The sequence below is a fragment of the Papilio machaon genome, chromosome 8, assembly GCF_912999745.1.
Source record: "Papilio machaon chromosome 8, ilPapMach1.1, whole genome shotgun sequence".
Classification (NCBI taxonomy): domain Eukaryota; kingdom Metazoa; phylum Arthropoda; class Insecta; order Lepidoptera; family Papilionidae; genus Papilio; species Papilio machaon.
Genome location: NC_059993.1, coordinates 5044130 through 5066105, shown reverse-complemented (window position 1 = coordinate 5066105; position 21976 = coordinate 5044130). Strand labels below are relative to the sequence as shown.

The following is a 21976-nucleotide window of genomic DNA, read 5'->3' as shown; positions in this document are numbered from 1 at the left end:
TCATTGTCTGGTATATGTATAAATTACAACAATTTTCAAAGTTACATAAAATGTTTTTTTTTTAAATATTTATTTTGGACTTTTGTTATCAAACATGATGAGGGACTTATTGAACTTGACGTTAAGTGTACGTTTTATAGTGGTCTTTCATACAACAATGTGTTCGTCTTCGTTGAAAACTCACAAAGAAACTGCTTTGTCACCTTTGTGGACAATACCATTTGCCTCGTTTCCAACAATAACAACTCATAAAACCTTAAGTCATTCAAAAAAACAACACTTAACGCAACAAATCAAACAATAATCTTTAATTCAATATTTCCAGGCGAAATAATTGTACTGATTTCTTATGAAATAAATATGATTGTAAAAACGTATTTAAACATTATTTAAAAAAAAACAAAAAATGGGACCCATCTGCAAGCACTTCCTTTCGATCAAAATAATTTTTATCAAAATCGGACCACCAGGGGCGGAGATTCGCAGTAACACACATAAAAAAAAATCAGTCGAATTGATAACCTCCTTCTTTTTGAAGTCGGCTAAAAATAGTTAAAGTCGAAATAATAATATTGAAAAGTTTTATGTCCAACTGCCGCAGCCAGAGTCGTGGAATGGTGACTCATGCTCCTGTAGTGTAAATTTCGTATAATAAAAGACGTGATTATAAAGTTATCATGAGATAATTTATCATTTCTAATATTATTTGAAGTTGTAACAGTGGTAGACACCAGCAACAACAGCATCTGTAGCACGAATGGATGCTCGCCCGGTGTAATACCATGACCCCACAAAAGGCAGGCGTGAAGTGGAAGTAATTCCGCCTTTCGCCTGATGAGTGGATTAGATGGAGAAGGAGATGCATATTAAAGGGAAATATTCTCTTTTTGTGCGTCTCCGACGATTACAGGTAGGCAATAATTGGCAAAAAAAAGTTTAATCTAAGTATGACGAAATATTCGTTGACTGAAATAACAAAGTGCGAACAATAATGCTTAAATTAAAGCATCATGTGTGGCGAGAACCGAAACTCGTCTCACGTTCCGTTATCGGTCAGTGTAAATTAAAAGAAACGAATATAAATACTGATTTATTACCAGTATTACAATGAAGCGCTTATACGACAATTCGCGTGTCAAATTGCTCTGTGAAAAGGCTCATATAACGAATAATTTTATATTCTTTGATCGGTCTTGTATGTAAAAGTTTTTAAATAGAGATGTCATCATCGCTAAAGAACGACCTTTTACTCCGTGTGTAACACTTTGGTAAAATTAACATAATTATCGCCATTTATAATCTATTTTAATGTTTCAAGTTGATTAGGCGGTTCATTATCTCGACCAGACTCTATGGCGTCGAATTTTTGCATTTATAAAAAGTGAGAACTTTATTCCCTATTAGTTTTTGTAAGAGATTACATTTTTTTTCCCCAACAAAGATATTTTTTCTTTTATAATTTCGATCGGTTTTTCTTATTCACAATATAGAGACATTAGATAAATGGATATTTTTAAGTAATCTACTCTATCTACTAATAATAATATTTGTCCTTCGTTCCTCATTATATTGTCTGCTAGTGTTTGCTATTTTAAAAGTCTTGCATAAATACCATGAAAAACAATGACAAGGGTTACAAATTTTGTAATTTTAGTTCAATCCTTTATAACACTTTAATATAAAACAGTAACAATAATGTCGAAGCTTATCTAAAACTTTTTTTTTAATTAAACACTTTATTTTATAAACGCAATAATTTGAATTCTATCGCTATTAAGTTCGATATTTTTTTTTATTCGAGCGAACCAGTTCCATAGTTTGTTTTATCTAATACATTTACAAGAACATTATGGTAATATGTCATTCCTTTTTTGTATATCAATTTTCTAATCTTAGACAAAATGTATGAATCATAAAAGATTTAATGATCATGATGCAAATAAATGAACAACCTAGAGGTGACATTCTTGACCCGTGATAAAACTTTTTGATTTTTATTTTAGTGTGTCTTCACTATATACCTTGTATTACCTCTTAAATATTACGTGAAAATCTAAAAAAATATTCATTCTTTACTTAATTGTCTTACAAATTTTTATTGGATTCCATTGCATTCTATTTTTTAAATATTATTTATAGGTAAATTTAAACGATTTTACAAAAAAAAAAAAAAAAAACTGCGTTATGTGTATATCCAATCATAAAGTAAGTAATTTTTATATTAATGAGCTTTAGGATATTACTGCAGTTTTATAAGGTCCGGCATTGATTTGAAATCCAATTTTTATGTAAATATGCTATGGATCAAAGCAATGGTTATTAAAAATACGAATGTGACTGGCACTGCAATGTGTAACGCTTGGTAACTGTGAATTATAAAATGTCAGATATTACTACGAGTACTAGTGGATAGATGCAAAAAATATTATACCACACAATAAATGAATTATTGTGTTGTTACGAACAAGCTACTAAATAAAATTACAAGCTAAAAATTTAAGTTAAGAAATAAATATTACTTTAAACGCCATCTGTTATATGGAAATCGTAAAGCAATCCGTGTCGAAAACCTTCCTTCACCGTCTGGTTTACTTTAATACTAAAAGATGACAGCATTTACACATACATGAATAATTATGATATTAAATAATAATAAATCAACTTTTGTTAATAAATAACTTTAATCTTTAAAGATGTTGGTTAAACAATTTTATAACTTACATTAAAGTTAAAGTCCAATTACCTAAGTTCCATTAGATATAATATAAATTACTCTAAAGACATTCAATAAAAACTGGAATGCATTCTTCTAAATCATCAATTACTGCTTTAGCTATTGGCGCGTTTGTATTTCTTAGCTTAATCTTTGTTTTATTATTAAAAACTATTTCATTGAAGGAATCCACAACATATTTATTGTGAGGTGTTGTGATCAATTTTTCTGGCATTGAAAGCTGCTTTGCGTGGCCGCTGATAAAGCCTAATTGTCTACAGATAGCTTCGAGATCAGACTTTGTATGTACTTTTGTATTGTAACATTTTGTATACCAAACTCCGTGAGAACGAACAATTACCTTCCCTGTGCCATACCTAAAATGTGAGCAATAATTTTTACATGTACGTATTTTAAAATAAATTAATGAAAATAAATGGCATAAAGCTTAACGATAAGCATGGTGACATATTATCAATATAAAATGAAACACTCACGGTGTACGTGGAGGAGCACTTAAACCAATGCATTTCTTTTCATCTTCCCCGTCAGGACAATCGTTTATCCCATCACAAACCATATCCATAGCGACGCAGCTATCACTTCCCTCGAAATTTCTGCCACACCTATAATATGAAAATGTAGATTTTATCCCAAATATATAGTAAAAAACTTCAAACATCTTTTCACTTGTAAAAATTACCTGAAGCTATTCTTTGCGAAACATTTGCAAAACTTAGGATTCTCATCACTTCTATCGTGACAGTGAAGCACTCCGTCACAAAGTCTTGAAGGCATAACACGTCCCAAATAATCAGCGCAAGTTGTCTCACCTGGCTCATCACTGCCGTCATCACAATCTTTTTTACCGTCTCTAAAATATTCCTTTGGTATGCATTCACCGTTTTGGCATTTCAGTTGATCTGTTGTGCAATCTGAAATTTAAGCAAGAATAACAAATTCGTTTACTTCACCCTAAGTAAACCATATTTTAAAACTAGTAGATGGACAGAAGGTCTGTCTGTCCATTTATGTATCTTCTTCATCGTTGGGACTAATTGTTACTAATTGCATTATTTATGTATAAAACGTTACCGCATCCATTATGAAGAGGATCGAGGGTGCAAGTCTGTTTCTTTTTGTAACACGCTTCATAGGATTCGTCTTTTCCATCTTCGCAGTGTCTTATTCCATCACATATATTTCTTAAATTTATGCATTTCCCTCGTCCACATCGTTGACCATTACAATCTTCGGATAATCCTTTTATTGTTCCGTTGTTTGATTGTTGTAAAGTATCTATTAAGTAATTAACTGATAAATAATAGTACACGATACTTAAATACTCATGCAATATGTAGCTTAATAAATTTTTCCTACCTTTGATAAGTTTAATTTCATTTTTAATGTTCCCAATATCAGTGCCTATTATTGTTTTATTAAGACCGCACTCTCCTCTGCTGTCTACGAAGGAGGCAGCGGGATACCATCCTAAATTTGTGTGACAGCTAATAATTCCTGACCATGGACGTTGTAAATGGACATTTTCCTGCAAAAAAATAATAGTTACGGATCGTTTGTTTGAATAATTATTTGCAAAATATTGTTATGCTTACAGCACAAATAGAGGAATTTGAAGACCGCATGAAGCATCTATTATTCGAGAGGCAGTTATGACTAGTTTCTTTCAAAAAGATGCTTATTGTTTTATTATGAGCGTCTTCACCTATCGCAATACAAACTTTTTGATTATCTTCCGGTATATACCTAAAAGAAAAAAATATTTTGATAAATTTTGTACATATTATAATTAATTCAATTTAAAAATCTTCATTTTTACATACGTTTGTGTTATCGACATTGGTTTTACCATACTTGAATATGTGGCATTCCCGTTCAAATGCAGTATAGTTACTTTCCTTAAATATAAGTCCTTTTTGAAATCGACTCGAAATACTTGTTCATACGGGCCACTTGTTGATGACAATGTTTTATGTGATCCAAGTACCACGGATACAAATTGGCGGCTGAAGCTGTGATCAGAAAAATTAGTTTATAAAGTTTAGAAATTAAGAAAATTATGTAATAATATATATTTTTTTTTACTTTAAAACAAAGAATACTTACATTGTATTCCATAAGCAAGAGTCACTTATAACGACCCAAGAAATATCAACTAAAACACCAGTGCATTTATATACACCATCTACATAAATTTTTGCAATCCAAGGCCACATAATAGTTGTGTTGTGTTCAGTAAATTTTTTCAATGCTTGGTTAGAGTTGAAATTTGTGAAAAGTGATTGATCACAATAGACGTAGACGGTCATGCATGTTTTCGTTACATTTGGTACACATCGTTCCTTTAAAACTTCCGGTTCTTTAATAAACATTTCTGATTTTGCGTCGTCTTCAATATTGGTAGTAAGGTAAGTAAAGTGTATGGGAGATTTGGTATTTCTTTTATTTCTTTTACCGTCTGTTTCTATTGGCATTAATTTATCTTCATTTACATTTAAATATTTTAAGAGATATCTATTTGCAGAACTGTAAATAAATTTTGACTTTTAAATCAAAGGAGCGATTCCAATAACGCCACATAATACCGTCAAAGCTTTATTTAGTTATTTTAGTAATTTGCTATAAAATGTTATACCTGAATCCTAGGTATTGACAAATATCGTTAGCTTTTTGTTCCTGTTGCTGTAATGTTAAATTATCTTCACAAAAAATATGCCAATTGTTTTTGTATCTTACTGATACATATCCGTCTAGTCTTAATTCCGGTCGTCCATCGAAATCGAAAACAATATCTTTACCATTTGATAAAGCAACTAAAATTGGAAAAAATAATAAATATCAGGATATACAACGTTTTAGAATACATATCGCACCACTAGATGAAAACTCAAAAAAAAGATGAAAATTTGGCGTTAATAACCTTTTCGAATTCCCGTATCGAATACCGACACGGCGATAAAACTCATATTATATAACAATACTGCCAACCTTTTAAAAAGTTAATATAGAAATAAGTTAATCCAACACGCTCTAAAAAACATTTATCTTTGATTATTGTTATTTTTCATAAATATTTAGAAATTAGTTTTTCTCCAATTCTGTAAAAACTTATTATTTGAGTTACCGGAGTTTTGATCTAGGGGTGCACTATCTGTAAAGAATGACTTACAGCAATCCTCTTCATCTTCTCCATCAGGGCAGTTCATTTCTCCATTGCAAACAAAGTTGGAAGGCAAACAAAGCTTACTTTTCTTGCAAAAGAATTCATTCTCTTCACAAGCGACTGGAAAAACAAAAAATCTTCGTTTGCCAAGTTATGCATGTTATTTAAAAAATAATGTTTTTATTTATTCCATACTTACAACAATCCACTTCATCTAGCCCATTTAAACAATCGAAATTCCCATCACAAATGAGATTTTTATGCAGGGTGAATAAATAATCAAAACACGTACAATCTTGCTCGTCAGTACCGTCCTCGCAGTCAGCAATGTGATCACAACGCTTATCAAATGATATATTTTGATACATCCTAAAAATAATACATAGGTAATTTTTACAATATCTTACATAATAAAAGACGAAAAATTTATAATTACCTTCTGCACTCAAATTTTGAAGGCACTTCAAAGTTTTTCCTTCTCTTGGCAGAATGTAGTTGCAAGGTTTCTATTCCATTTGTTACTTGACTAGTTTCATTGCTTTCGAATACTAATTCAGTTGCTTCTTCGGGAACAGCACTATTAGCAAATTGAGATGTAGTAAAAGGTTCTGTAATATCTTCTATAAAAACATTTACAGTAGTTGTATACTTTTCACTGATTAAGTTGAAATTAGTAAAGTTGTGATATTGATTCGAAACATTGATTATATGTTTATGTAACGGATCATTTGTGAGAATTACATCTGTAGTGGAATTTAGTTGCGTATTGTTTGTGTTATTGATCTTCATGTCGCTATATGATGTTGCACTATCATTTTCGGTTTTATTCTTCTCTTTCATTTGTGAATAAACTGATTCGAAAATATTTTTTGGTGTATTTATTAATAAAGTATTTGTTTCTAATATTAACTCGGTGGTTTGTGGAATTATCGGATCAAGGGTAGCATATTCATTAGAAGTGGGTTTTATAACTGTTTCCTCGGATGCACTGTCAGTAATCATTTCAATAGTCGATGCATGATTGAAATCAAAGTTCAATTCATTTTTCTCAGAATTACTAATGTCTTGTATTGCCGATAAAGTTGTAGTAGTGTAATTCAATAACCCTTTTTCCGAAATATCGCTACTTATTTCTTCATCTGAAATGGTTGTTATAAAGACGTCAGGATTCTGTTTATTAACTATTTCATTGTTTTCCTGTTCCACGAAGGAAGCGACTTCTTCTTTTTGTGATGTTTCCCGTTTCTTTTCCGGTAGCGTCTTAAGATCACAATTCAATTCATCTTCACCGCTAAGACAGTCTATTATTCCATCACATATTCTTTTTTTTGGTAAGCATTTTGTAATTCCTGATTCGCATCTGAATCCTGGACAGTCATGTTTAGGCTGTATCGATGGTAGATCTTTAGAAACTGTAATATAGTAATTATTAAATTATTGTTTAATGTGACTGTAACGATAACATTATGTTGAAATTGTTTGAGAAAAAGTTATCTGTACTTACAAATATGAAACTTAATCCAATCGACAAAAATGCTAACTCTAGTATAAACGCCAGGTTCATTTTCTCGTGCACAACCGTCTCCATGACTGACTATGCCAGCTACATACCATTGCTTAATATTAATTGGATTTGTACACAGAAGCGGTCCTCCACTGTCACCCTATAAGCATTAATAATAATTAGTTACCAATTTGTAAGAACCACAAAAACATTTATAATTATAAGAAAATATTATTTTATTTCTTACTTGACACGTGTCTTTTCCTCCTTCTTTTAGTCCAGCACAAATTTCTTTACCAGCTTCATCCTGTTTGTGTTTACAATGGCTCCAAATTGGCACTTCTACTTCTCGCAAATGATCAGCTTTAAAAAAATAAAGTAATGGTGTAAAGTTATAAAATATCAATGTTAATATACCTTTCATTTCAAAGCTCATGAAAAACTACATATTACACAATTACGACTTACGATCTAGTCCACGTTCAACAGTAGCTCCCCAACCAATAGCGGTGCATATAGTACCAGGTTTAGGTTCTTCTCTCCAATTAGGGCCTGCTGTTTCGGGTCCTGGCAAGCAAATCGGACGAACCCATCTACTAAATTGAATGGCAGGCCTAACCCGTAATAAGGCGAGGTCGTTTTTCATATCTTCTTGATTATAATTTTGGTTAACAATGACATGAGTTACCCGATGATTTTGTTCTTGCGGCGAGAATGAAAATCGACGAAGCATTCCCACTTGTATTTCGTAATAATGCTGCCAAAATCTAGAACCGAAATCAATATTAAATGTTCCTGACTGATGTTTTTTTTTACATATATATATATGCTGTAGCTTGCTTATTATCTTAAAGGATGAGTTAAAATGTCTATGACTTAAGCGGGAATGTAATTAAATCCCTTCTATCCGTTACTTTGTACAGTGACAAGCACCGCCTGATAATTCACGGAGTGTTACATATTTAAATCTGCATTATGAAGCTATCAAACCCTTACCTACACCTACATATCAAATCATATAATATTAATTTTTGAGCTTACTTATGCACACAATGCGCTGCTGACATTACCCAGTGCTGGTTTAATATGACTCCACCGCAGTGAAACATTCCGTCCCTGTATAAAGCTGCCACCCAAGGCCACGCCGCTGGCTGGCTCGGTATTCCGCCTACAACTCTAACATCTGTTCGTTTTTCTCTACTATTGCTCAATTTCTGTTGGTATTGAGCTTCATCGTTGTTTATACCAACATGTCTTTTGTATCGATTACCAAGAAACATGAAAGGTCTATTAAATGAAAATCTTTTATTACGGCCATATAGATCGCTCTCCATGTCAATATTCTGTAAAAACAGTTAATTTTAGTGTTAACTTTGGTTTTATTTTACTACTTTTATGTTTAAATATATGACAAAATATTAATCATTTCGCATATTTTTTTGCGATGTACATAAAATTATACTCACTTGGTCCAATAACTGGCCGGCTGACGGCATTCTGGTGCCACACAACAAGGTTGCGCATGTGACATAGACCGCAGATGAATTGAAGCATGTCTTGCTCGTATGTATAAAGCCACCAGGTCCAGTATTTATATATTTAATCCTTTTTAAAGGATCTATATCCACTAACTGAAAATAAGGTGGCCTGAAACAACAATCAAAGTAAAAAAAAAATTCTAGGCAATGCAAATTTTTAGGTTAAAATTTTGTAAACCTTATGATTAAACCCGTTTCTCTACGACATGCATCGTGGGCCCACATGTAAGGGTTTTTGCACACTGGATACCAAGTTCCTTTATAATTTCTGTGTAGGAATCCTTCAATATTTGAAACAGGGAATAACTGAAAACAAAGGTTTATTTTATTTTGTCTGTAAGCAGTAGTAGATAGTTGACATAAATACAAAATTTCCTATCTTCATGCTTCATACCGGTTTGTTATGCAGGCTTGGCGTGAGTAAACTGCAGTCAATTTCGTCCTTACGATTAGGGCAGTCGGCAACGTTGTCACATCTTTGTTCTTTTGAAAAGCATTTAATTCGAGATATTTCATTTGGATTTTCGCAGCTAAACATATTCTCTTTGCAACCTTTTAAGCGATGTGTTATGTAATAAGATATTTTGTTGATTATTAATAAAAAGTACATAACTCATTAATTTAATGATTTCAAGGGCTTACCATTACATCCCATTTCATCTTCGCCAAAAGGACAGTCAAAGTATCCGTCGCAAATTCTAGATTTATCAACTCTAGACTTACAACTGCATCGCGCTTCGTCGCTTACATCTGTACAGTCAACCATTCCATCACACAATTTGCTGTTATCAATACATGCTTCACCATTTAAACACGAAGTAGTTCCTGGCGCACAATTTGTATTCGTCGGTAATGAAGCATTGAAAACTTCTGTAGAACTCGGTTCAGATCTGTAATTATATGTTTTCATTTTACAATATGACTATTATTTAAGACAAATAATATTAGTGATGAATCGGACCACAAAATATTTTTCATGTCATGATCAATCTTACTTAGATAGAAACTGCATCGCAATTTCAACGTCTTGTGGATGTAAACCATGCCTTCGTCCTATTTCACCGTGTTTATAAACCGGATGGTTTAGATAAGGACTAACGTATCTGTAACAAGTGGAACAAAACTTGAATAATATATTTTTTATGTAATTAACGTTATTTAGGTATCGATAATTGTCAAACCTTGAGTACTGCAAGGGTTGTGACGCACGATTGAAATCTGAATCGTCATTTACTCCTAAAACATATAAAAAAATATGTTTATTTGATTTTTCTTTAAAATTATCTGTAATAAGATAAACATACCTCCTGGTTGCGGGTAGCTTGTTTTCAAAAGACTTCCTAAAAGACAGCTGGTAATATGTTTATCATGAGGATGATTATTTTGTAGAAGAGATTTGTCATTACCAACAGGTATATGTTCTAATGACTTCTCATGACTTTGGTCTACAGTTTCTCGCTTACTAATTTCTGTTGAACTCGTTTCTATTTTTGATTTACTTTCCTCAATTTTTGTTTTGTCATTTTTAGTTAACTTTTCTAGCTTTTGAATTAAATCTTTGCATACTTCTTTGTGATTTTTTTCATTGCAATGCATATTATGTTCCTTGATTATTCGTCTAGCTTCCCAAATTTTTGACTCGTCGAATGTAACATGCCTTTTGTGACCATTACTTGGCGCCGGTTTTAAAGCCTGCCTCTTTTTACGTTTCCCAGCATTTATTGTTTTGTTTCGAAGCCTGAGATAAATTTCTACGTCATCTTGTATTAATGTTATGTTTGAATTATCTTTCATTTCAGATACCAAAATTATTTCGGACGTTGAAAAGTTCGCTAAATAAAGCAATAAAAATTTAAATTTGTTTATTTATTTATTAAATTATGAGATAAACTCAATATATTAATTTTCCAAATATTTTTATACTTACAGTCACATTGCAACCATTTCAGTATGAAGAAATATGTACAGGTTATCATTATTGATATAACAATTACAGCAATAAACTTTTGTATTGTTGAATAAATGCAACGGTAGTCGATTTTTCGACCTGCGAAATAAGCGTAAAACATCAGTTAATCGTAGTTACATTGTATTCAAATTTCCAGCACACATAATTTAATGAGAAATGTTTTAATATTAGAGATATTTAAATATGTATTCGTTATCACATGTAAAAAGAATAGTAGATTATTAGTAAATTGTTTTGGTCAGTGTTCAAAGCAAGGCATTAATCAATTGAACGAAACTAAATAGAAAAACACGTAACATATTTTATATTTGTTTCAGTAAGTATGTAAACTTAGGTCAGGTGCTAATGTCGTGCGAAAAAAATCGAAATATTTGCATTAAATCATTTAAAAAAATAAGCCCATGACATTTACTACCTCTTTCATTGGACTCCGCTAATTCCATTGGAAGTAATCCGGCTTGAGTATTACTTGGTGTTATCTTATTGTCCTCAACCATATTTAAAGAAAGCCGTAGCCTTTCTCTCCTCCTCTCCTGTAATATAATTTATATTATACACTAAAATATGTCGAAGACGATTAACCATGTAGATACAACATTATTGTTATTAAAGTCCGATGTAGTTCGTTTTAAATTACTTGCAACTTGAAAATTAAGGTTGAAATGTGATTAAATTATATTTAAAATTTACACTATTTTTGTATCGAAACATCTTACTTAATGATTTTAAAACTATTACATTACAGTACAAATAATATGGTATTAGAATCAAATAGAGGCAGCACAATATATAATAATACAGGGTGTCTCTCATTCAGTTATTGACAATGAATTAGAGCAATAACATTCAACATGATGAAGCTCATATCAATAACTTATCGCTTTATCATATCGCATTTTCTTCTAAGAATTGTTCGTACGTTATGACGTAATACACCAACCATTGTTGAAATCCTACTATAACCAGTATAGCAACTAAAAGTCAAATGTATATAAAAAGCGTCATTACACTATAACCATTTTTTTCTAAATATAATTGAAACAATCTAGCAGTACCAGTATTATTTTTATTTGGACATATTCTATATGGATTTAAAATGGTATTGTGGTATTCGTAAAAGCACGCGGCTCGACTTGATCAGATTTTTGGAATAATCGAAAGTTGGAATCTTCAGAGTCACAAAACTTAAAATGATAGTGACAAAGAAAACTACCAACATGTCTTATACTCGTATTACATTTAACCAAACCGTTATATATAAATAGAATTTTTCTAAGAGAAATTAAACTTACTTAATGGTCCAATAGAATTTAACAATTTAATATATTGAAGTACATTGTCAATTGAATTAATAACGGTCACTGCACTGCACAACTTCACTGTAATAACTGATGCGCTTTCGCTAATTGTAACACTACAAAATGCTAAAAGCGCATTGTAAGCGTTTTCGTTAGTTCGCAGTAATAATGCACATTGTATTTGCTGATTAAACCAGAAATATCAAGGTATGCGTACCAGCAATTTAGAAACTAATAAAAAAAATATTTTGTATTTATTTTACATTGAATTACATGTAAATAATAAAGAATTTCACAAACTAATAATCCCGCTCCCCGCATTTCTCATCCCCCGCTCAATGTGATTATTGAACCGGCAAAGGTCAAGATTTTCACGAACTCTTCAAAAGGACTATGCATAAATAGAGCAAGCTATTCAATAATATACGTACCCAATTATTGAACAGATTTACCCTTAAACTGTTTGTGATAAAAATATTAATATTTTAATAAAACAATATAATATAGTTACAGTATAAGAGATGAGTCTCTATTGTGAATATAAACCGTACTTACCGTTGGTTTCCGAGACCAAAATCTCAACACAAATAACAATATGTTTTAAAGGGGGATTTTGTTCTCACAAACACACTATTGTGCATTCAAAATATTGAATTTTTCTACGAAATCAAAATAATATATTTTAATATTACTGGATTTCGAGAATAATCACTGGCTCTAAAATCATGACCCATCGTTTGAAAGGGACCTCTTGAAATGCTTTTAGAATTATAGATGAAAATAGTAGGTCGTTATATTTATAATGTCTCAAAATATCAACAAATTTCATTTAAATTGTCACTTCTTTTGTTTTAATTTCTTCTGTATTTACCCTCACACCGAATGGTTTAATTTTATTAGTAGGGTTTGAATTTTCGCTAATGCTGTAGACAGAAGTGACGCATGGACTTTGAAGAAGAAATAACATAAATTAGAGTTCAGTAGTGCATCAAGAAATACCTACGTATGGTCATCAATTGACACGATTTGCTTCACGGTCACTCGGGCAACGCTATGCTTTCTATATCAATGGCCACCATATAAACAATAAGATTAAATCACGCATTTCATTTATGTGTAAACCTTGTAACAAGTAGTTCCTTGTATTAGCAAAGTTTGTTATAGAACTTAATTTGTTTCAACTTACAACTTTGTTTAATTTAGCGGTAAGTTTAAGTATAATCATAATTAAGGTATTTAACGTATTAAAATACTTATAATAATGAAGATTTTCATTCATTTTAGTTTACATGCTTGCAGTCATTCTATAACGTAATGAGTTTAGTCAGCGAAATTTCAAATCGAAAACTAATACGAGTAGTAGATTAAATGTACATAAGCTTAGTTCATTAATAATTTAAATACTTTCATTTTTATGTATCGTTTTTTTAAGAATTACCATTCAAATATAATTTACTAAGTATAGAGTAACAGTCTCTACCTATATAGGGATGTCAAAGCGTATTCCAATGTTAACAGAAAGCAAATACGCGACGTATTGTTTTCAATTCGTTGGCAAATATTCCAACGTTAAAGATTTAAATAAAGACATTGTTTCTTGAAAAGTAATTCCAGAAAGAACGAATTCATCATTTTAATGGAGTTATAAACTCGACTAGAAATTTTGTTTACAGTAATTATTTATTTTCTTTGAGCTGTAAGGTTGAATGCTGGCTGCTTTGTTCTTTTGATGTGTATCTTTTTAACGCAGATATATTTTTTAATATAGGTCATACTTGTATTTAAAAGAGTTAAATGACCCCTTACATATCTAAATCAGTTGAGCCATTTCAAGCACAGGCGGTTACAATAAAAATGACATACAAATTATCCAACATGCTTAAGTAATAAATAGTTACTCGTGATCATTATCACCCTGCCAGTAGGGAAAATGTTACAGAGAATTAAAATCAGTTACAGAAGCGAAATTTGTTGTTTTATACATAAAATTTCTTTACCACCTCTATATTTAATGAATGTAAGGTACCATACTTTTCATGGATAAAAGAACACTTCACGAAATAAGGTTACAGAATTTTATCGACACCCAACAGTTTCATATCAATATGTGAAAAATGGAATCGTTTCTTCTTACATATGATAGTGGAGTGTTTTTGAATCAAGGGTAAAAGACATTTATCACTTACATTTCAGCTATTGACAGATGAAAACGCTTTATTCTTGTCATCTATAACAATTTATTAAATGAAAAGAAACCCTTTTTCAATATCTAACTGAAGATAATTTTTACTACATCTCCTTCTTAATTGCTCTGGTAATTAGGTATGTCTAATCTTGGTACAGGATTATAACAGTAATATGACCTTAAAAACTATTTAAGTTACATTGAAATGTACATAAGTTATTTAAGTATACATAAAAAGTTATTTACGGTCTAGTATTTATGTTTTTTGATTTTAGCTTGTATCATCGTAGCCTGCTGAGACATGTTCCATAACATATCTTTATGAATTACGTGACAAAATAATATCCATTTAATATGAAACTACATTTTGGTTTGTTTCTGGTGTTAGTTTTATTGGGCAGTTGTTATGGTAACAAAACTGATGATTCCGAAACATATTTAAGCCATTTCATAGCAGATTTATGGCTTGAAGGAACCGATGTTTTAAAAATTATTTGGAGAGATTGTTCTAAAAAGGTACGTAGAGAGAGCTTTGCGTAGAGATTATTAAGAATTTTTTAATGGTTCTTTTGTAGATTTTATGAAAAACAAGTTTTTATAATAGAATAAGTAAGCAGTTCTCGAATTTTGTTATATGATCATGAAAAATGAATAAAAAATTCGTCCTTTGTATTTTCAAACGGTAAGGCGCAAATATTAAAATTCAGAACAAATGTTTTCATATTGGCCTGCTTAATAATATACAAAGTTTGTTAAAGATTTTTACAATTTTTTTGAATTTAGATTTCGTTTTTATAAAATGAAGTTATATAAATTGTACTTTTTATTATGTTGCTGAATTTAATTTTTGTATTACTTTTATCGTTTTGATTAGACAAGATAATTCTTATAGTCTCTTTTATGAGACGTAAATGATGTTTATTTCTGCCATACATACGTTTCGTTTAACTCTAATAATTAACGCTTAGTTATGTAATAATCTACTTGACCAACAACCAACTACTAATCTCAGTACTAATCCTCAACAGAAAGTATTTTTTTAACGTTTATTTTTTTCATAGATAAAATGCTTATTAAAAGCTAAAAAACACATACTTGTATTAATTGTTAATTTGGAATATTGTAAAAACAATTTATAAAAAGGTAATTAAATTCGAATCGAATTCCAATGGTAAGATTTCTGTTCCCCGTCATACAATGATATTTCCCCATCAATCGCTAATAAGAACTCCTAGACTTGTGCGTCATTGCTCAAAAATAACTTAAAATTTTAATCCTAGCAATTGTTTTTAAGGATTCCTTGCGACATCGCTAAGCCGCAACTTCGCTAACTTTGTGAAGACCTTCTCGTTTTCTATTGTACAACTAATTTGGAGTCAACGTGACTTTAATTTAAAAAAAAAAATCCTTCCGAGGAATTTCGAAACCTACTAAAGTCTTAAAGTCTGCTAAGTACTTAATGGAAATTGCCAATTTCATTAAAGTTACTGGTTATAAGTTCATTTTGAAATAGTCAAATATTTTTAAGGTTACCAATATCTGTTCCCATCGTGACCTCTATAACATAAATTTGACTTACAAATTCGGGTCATTATTGATACAGCAATGTTGACTTTGCCTTAGTTAATGTTGAATTATTAATAAATCTTTTAGTTGGTGGATGTAAAAGACGTTGTCGACCGTAAAGAGTACTTTCCCAAATTCCTAAGATGCTTGAAGAGGAAAACCCTAAGGGCTTTAGATTGGTGCCTTAGTTCAGATATCATACCGATAGCCGATGGTGTAAATTTAGTTAGATTTGAATTGGTTGACGGATCTGGAAATACGATGCCCATGAACAGTACCAGGTAAGGGAACTTTTTGGTTATATTCCAAAGATCAGTACCAATATCTGAAGATTATGGTCAACATTATGCTTGTACCATAACCTAAGCGAATGACTTGCTTCCACCAGCAGATATAAGTTACATGCTCATGCAGCACAATATACCCTGACGTTTCTTTGCGAATCGTTGAAACTATAGATTGAGTAATAGATCAATCAACGTAATATCCTAGTCTATTTTGAACGGTATCGTAAATTATTTTCTTTAACTAAATTATCTTTCATAAACAAATTGTATTCACTGTAAGAAACATTAATAAGTTTAGTAAGACACCTTCAGTATGAAGTCATTGACCTACACGTTATGCTTATGTCGCTTATAATGTAGGTTTCATATTAAAGTTGCGCAAACGAGTGCTCCAGTTACACAACTGCGGTGAAACAATGACGGTAGGTATTCAAAACGACCATATAAATAAATCAGTCAATATAAATAATTTTAATCAAGATATTTTTTGTTAAGATCAACATGAAACCAACATTAAACGACAAAAGAGGATTTTCCTCTGATTCGCATTTTGTACTGTTAAATAAATCTATGTATCTATGTAGTAACAACTTTATCTTTTATTTACAGTCCATGGACCGACAAAGAATTAGAAGCAGGGGAATGGCGTACACTTGCTCTTAAACGTATTGCCAAAATACTTCGGACACATGTTGTTAAATTTGATTTTGATGATTCAAATATATTTGATAAAGGTACTCTGATTCATATTAGATAAGTAATCTAATATATAAAATTCTCGTGTCGCGGTGTTTGTGGTTAAACTCCTCCGAAACGGCTTGACCGATTCTCATGAAATTTTGTGAGCATATTCAGTAGGTCTGAGAATCGGCCAAAATCTATTTTTCATACCCCCCCCCCCCCATTTAGATTTTTTTAACTGCGCGCGGACGGAGTCGCGGGGGACAGCTCGTAATCAATATATAAATCTTGAAACTAAAACAGTGACAAATGAATTGTACATTTAAATCATCAAGTTGTATAAGATTTGAATTTTATTTTTTAGTTGAGTCGCGCGGACGGCGTCGTCATCATTTGATGACAATGATGATGTTTGGAATTGTGTCAATTGGAATGGTACTTGTCCCAATGGGATTTCAATTTCTTGCCGTATTAGGAGGCAAAGCCCTCGTTCTAGCAAAAATGGCACTCATACTTGCATCCATTCAGGGATTAAAGAAGGTATTTTTTCTTGATAGCTATATTTAATAACAACTTAACATTAATCTAATAAATAATTGACTAACGAATGAACACATATGCGATCTAACAAAACTAACCCTTAAATAAAAATGTAACATTCTCTTTTAGGTAGACTCTAGTTTTGATGGGTATCATGACAGAGGAAAGGTATGAATTTTCTTATTATCGGTGTTCTATAGCCATTTAATCGTTTAAGCTTATTACAAATAATTTAAAATAATTGAATAAACAAAGAATACACATTAACTAATGGTTTTAGCATTTATTAAACTGTCGCGATGATAACATGTTAACAGATGTTCTGTTCCAGATTTCTTCTAGTCCGCTGAACTATGGATTTTATCACACATATCCCTACGAGCATTACGAAAAGAGAAGCTTGGATAATTGGCCTTTACCAAACATTGTAGCAACAACCGCACAAAAGACAGTGACAAATCAGAGTCCGTGGCCGAATTCTGAATATACAAAGTTAGATGAAATACATCAAAATAAAGAACAGCATAACAGAAAACGTATAAATAATGTCATACAAAATCCAAATAATATTAAAGAAGAAGAACAAAATTCTGCAGCAAAAGTTTTCCCTATTTACCCTGGAAATCTGGCAGGAGAATTTAATTTAGATGCTCCTAATCCTGTCGTAGATTTATCTACCAGGCCAGGGGAGGTGCAAGCGGATTATGCTTTAGAGTTACCGTATAATAGACTTCGTTTTCAAAGTCCCTCTCCTGTCATTTCATCTTGACGTCTTCGTTAGATTATTTCAAGCGTTAATTAATGTTGTTTCTAATATTTATTCATATTTTACTCTAGTGTTATATCCGACTAGACATGTGTTTTATAATATTTATTAAATGTTAATAAAATTAGTCTAGCTTTGCTGGTTTTTTTTAATAAGAAGCAGTGCTTTTTTACATTTTTTATATCATAAGGTGGTAAACGTTTAAACAGCCACCTAGATTCGTTGAAAAAGCGAAGCGACCGCTGCCGATAGACATCTACTATTTCAGATACGTTGCCTACCTTTAGTGGAGGATCAGTAAGAGGATATTTCCCTTTCCTATGCGCTGCCTCCTCTGCCAAATTCACTTTTCCTTCCCATCATTTCCTTAGTCTCGTCAATCTCGTGAACTTAAATTTGGCCTTCTACACGCCTTACTTATCAGAACACTTATCAGAAAAAACGCGGAATTGATTCCACTTCACGCATGTCTTTAGTGTGATCGTAGTATTTCCTAACAGATGTTGTTGTTGAGGGCCCTACCACTGTAAAACTTATGTTATACATCTTATACCGTTCTATATTTTGCCATTTTTCTTACATATTGATCAAATGCATTGCAACAATGACAGAGGAAGCTGAAAAAAACTTAAAAACAAAGGAATACTCATACATCAAATCAATAACAAAGACTATAAAACCAAAGTGCTCAAAGATTATTATAGTCTGGGAGTAAATATAACGTTATCCATTATCGCCGATAGTAATAAAAGACCTAATATTCAAGAAACAGTTTAAACGATCAACTACACGATAGAGGAGAAATCATAAAATTAAGTAACATGGAAAATTAATATCAAGTACTCAAATCCTTAAACGTTATTGCTTAGAATACTAATTGAAGAGAAAATTGTTTGAATTCGTCTTCAGAATCAGCAAAATTATGAATTGACTAATTAACATTAATTCGTCCAGAAATAATTATCTGTTTGCAAAGGCAATAAATTCAATCTACTTTAATAGTAAGCAATTCTCCAAACCTTTAGAATTTTAATAATATTATTTATAGAAACTGTTTGGTCGTTATATAAAATCTAAAACTGTTTTTTTTTTTTATATATAATAACTTATAACTGCAAAACAAATTATGCTTAAAATTTTTTTAGGGATTATTTTCAGAAATTTTGAGAAATTCGTTACTAAAGACTTATAATACTTTACGTTCCAAACGTTATTCAGTTATAGCGAAGTATAAGTTGAGAGACGTCAAAAGAAGACACGTGTAATTTATTCATTATTACTAACTTTCTTAATTTATCCTATTAATATTAGCAAGAAAGTTGTAAAGTTATCCGCACCAAAGTACGTTGCAGTCGCAATTGCAAAGTGAAATCACTTTAACACAAAACTTTATATTAAATTGAGAAAGTTCCATATATACTTTTAAATTAATAAACGTGTTATACGTAGATATATTATTGTAATAACGAGTATAAAATTAAACCCTTGAAAAGGTTACTAAAATATATAATCTAATCAACTAGAGTTAAATCTTACTAATATTATAAATGCGAATGTTTAGATGTATGGATGTTTGTTACAGTCTAGAAGAACACTACCTGTGATCCCAGAAACGGTATCACGGTTTATACGGTTCTTGTTGGATACGTTTAAGGATACGGATACGTTTAATTTATATATTTACCAAATAACTTCACAACAATTCAATACATCTTATTGGAATTTCTCACTTATATAGAACATAGTCACATGAGATACATTTCACTTTTTTTTTTAATTCAGCCCAGATCAAGTCGCGGTCAAAAGCATTACTTACATAAAGACTTTAAAAAAATGTTCTTGATCCCTAATCCCTTGATTCTTGAAGTATAGTAGTTTGTACATTGTGATGTGATGTTGATGTTGTGATGTGAACAGATATGTTGATGGCCTTTGCTAAATGAGTACATTGCATTAACTAGTGTTCAATGACGCGTTATGCAATTAAAATCAAGATGCATCACAAAATTAAAGCGACATAACTACGAACGAATAACATAAATCAAAACAAATCTTATATCCTATAGGTAGTTTAATGACAAACAGATACATAAATATGAAACATTAAAGTTAGAGAGAGAAAATATTTTGAAGATTTTTTCAGACCAGTTTTGACAAAAGATAAAATGATTTTAGAGTAAAATTATCTAAAAGGCGGTTTTATTTTTTTAGTATTCAAAAACGATTAAATCGTATGCTTTTTTAGTTAAGATGTATTTTTAGCCGACTTCAAAAAGAAGAAGGTTATTATTATTAGATTAGATGTAGATTTATTATTATCTATTACAGAACAATAGCATCTTTTTCATTTTAGTAGTTTCTTTTTACCTATAGATAATAGAACCAGAACGTCCGCATGTTAATTATGTGCGCCGAGTTGTGTTGTACGATCTGCGGATTACGCTACCAGAGAGCTTAAAGCTTGCTTTGTTGATTTTCTCGAGCGCACAAACTTTAAAGGACCATTGTTTTGATATTTAAATCAGTAAGTCTGCAATCATTGCTTAAGAAGATATTTAAGTTATAAGAACTATAAAGATTTTATTTTAAAATAGCTTTTGGCCGAGACTCCGGCCGCGCGCAATTAAAAAAAAAAACCTTTAATTAGTAACCTATGTGTTCTTGCATGATCCGGTGAGCCGTTCTGAAATAAACATTCGCATTTATAATATTATAACGAATTACGATCTCTCAAGTACAAAAGTGTTTCTGTGTTCGCCAATTTGCCACGCAAATTCTACCCTTCTACATTAATTAATAAATTATCGATCGCCTGCACTAAGTAAATTGTAATTTATAAGTAATATTTTTTAAACTTGGCAGAATCGTATATTTGTTTTTCATATCGTTTAAATTCTTTTGAAACCTTTAAAATTATTTATTCTATACTAACAATTTGAACAAAATTTTTAATTTTTAAAAGATTTTCCTGTCACTTTTGTTCGTAAAGAAAAATAACATTTCGTATTAAAAATTTCCTCATGTCACAAAGAAAAAGCCGGCACTATATTATTAAAGAAATTTCTAGTTTCCAAACAATGGTCAGGTATTGAATTTTAAGAGACATAAATTTTTGCAAAATTGTATATTAATGAATATTGAATATATTCAATTTTCTAAGTAAATAAAAATTAACCAAACAAACATTGATAGTTTCCGAATCATTTGTATGGGTTATAAAGTATACAGTCTTCTGCTTTTTAATCTGACCTTTAAAGGTTTTATGTGGCCTTTTATAGGAAATAAATCCAGGACTATGAATATATTGGAGTTTTTGTTTATTTACTTTTACTTTATGCATATGTAAATTTATAAAAAATGTTTTTCAATACCAACTTTTTTACTGAACTATACCTGAGTATTTATATAAATTTTTGCTGTCCTGAGGATACAATAATTTATAACTTTACTGTTTCTAAGTTGGTTCGCTACTGGTTACTTTACTATATTACCACGATGAAGTGGTCGAAAAATTAACTGAGACACCTACAAATACATTATCCGGTAATTTTTCCTCCATTACAACAACTAAGGAGAGAAAACTTATTTAAATCCAAACTAACAAAGTTTTTTAATAACTATTTCTAAGAAATATTCTACGATTTAATTATTTATCATACTAGCGGTAAAATTTAATTAGGTTTAGTGGACTTACTTAGTACATATTCAAATCCTTGAAATAACTAATTTGAACTATGAATACAGT

The 21976-nt window shown here is 30.9% G+C and overlaps 2 protein-coding genes across 2 annotated transcripts; one reads left to right on the top strand and one right to left on the bottom strand.

The window, feature by feature from the left end:
* Positions 1-2774: 2774 nt before the first annotated feature.
* LOC106717764 (serine protease nudel) lies at positions 2775-9720 on the bottom strand. Its single transcript, XM_045679074.1, has 20 exons — positions 9582-9720; positions 9334-9491; positions 9118-9245; positions 8868-9048; positions 8443-8744; positions 7870-8168; positions 7649-7764; positions 7402-7561; positions 6334-7309; positions 6097-6266; positions 5904-6017; positions 5370-5547; positions 4841-5260; positions 4558-4746; positions 4330-4480; positions 4094-4262; positions 3809-4027; positions 3417-3648; positions 3211-3339; positions 2775-3090 (listed from the first exon to the last, which is right to left on the bottom strand). Exons 1-20 carry the CDS (start codon positions 9703-9705, stop codon positions 2775-2777), a joined length of 4731 nt encoding a protein of 1576 aa, XP_045535030.1. The 5' UTR covers positions 9706-9720.
* Positions 9721-14745: 5025 nt separating this feature from the next.
* Positions 14746-18234, top strand: LOC106717753. The gene is made up of 5 exons (XM_045679073.1): positions 14746-14907; positions 16045-16238; positions 16854-16978; positions 17290-17465; positions 17797-18234. The coding sequence occupies exons 1-5, from the start codon at positions 14746-14748 to the stop codon at positions 18232-18234; spliced, it is 1095 nt and encodes a 364-aa protein (XP_045535029.1).
* The last annotated feature ends 3742 nt before the right edge of the window (positions 18235-21976 follow it).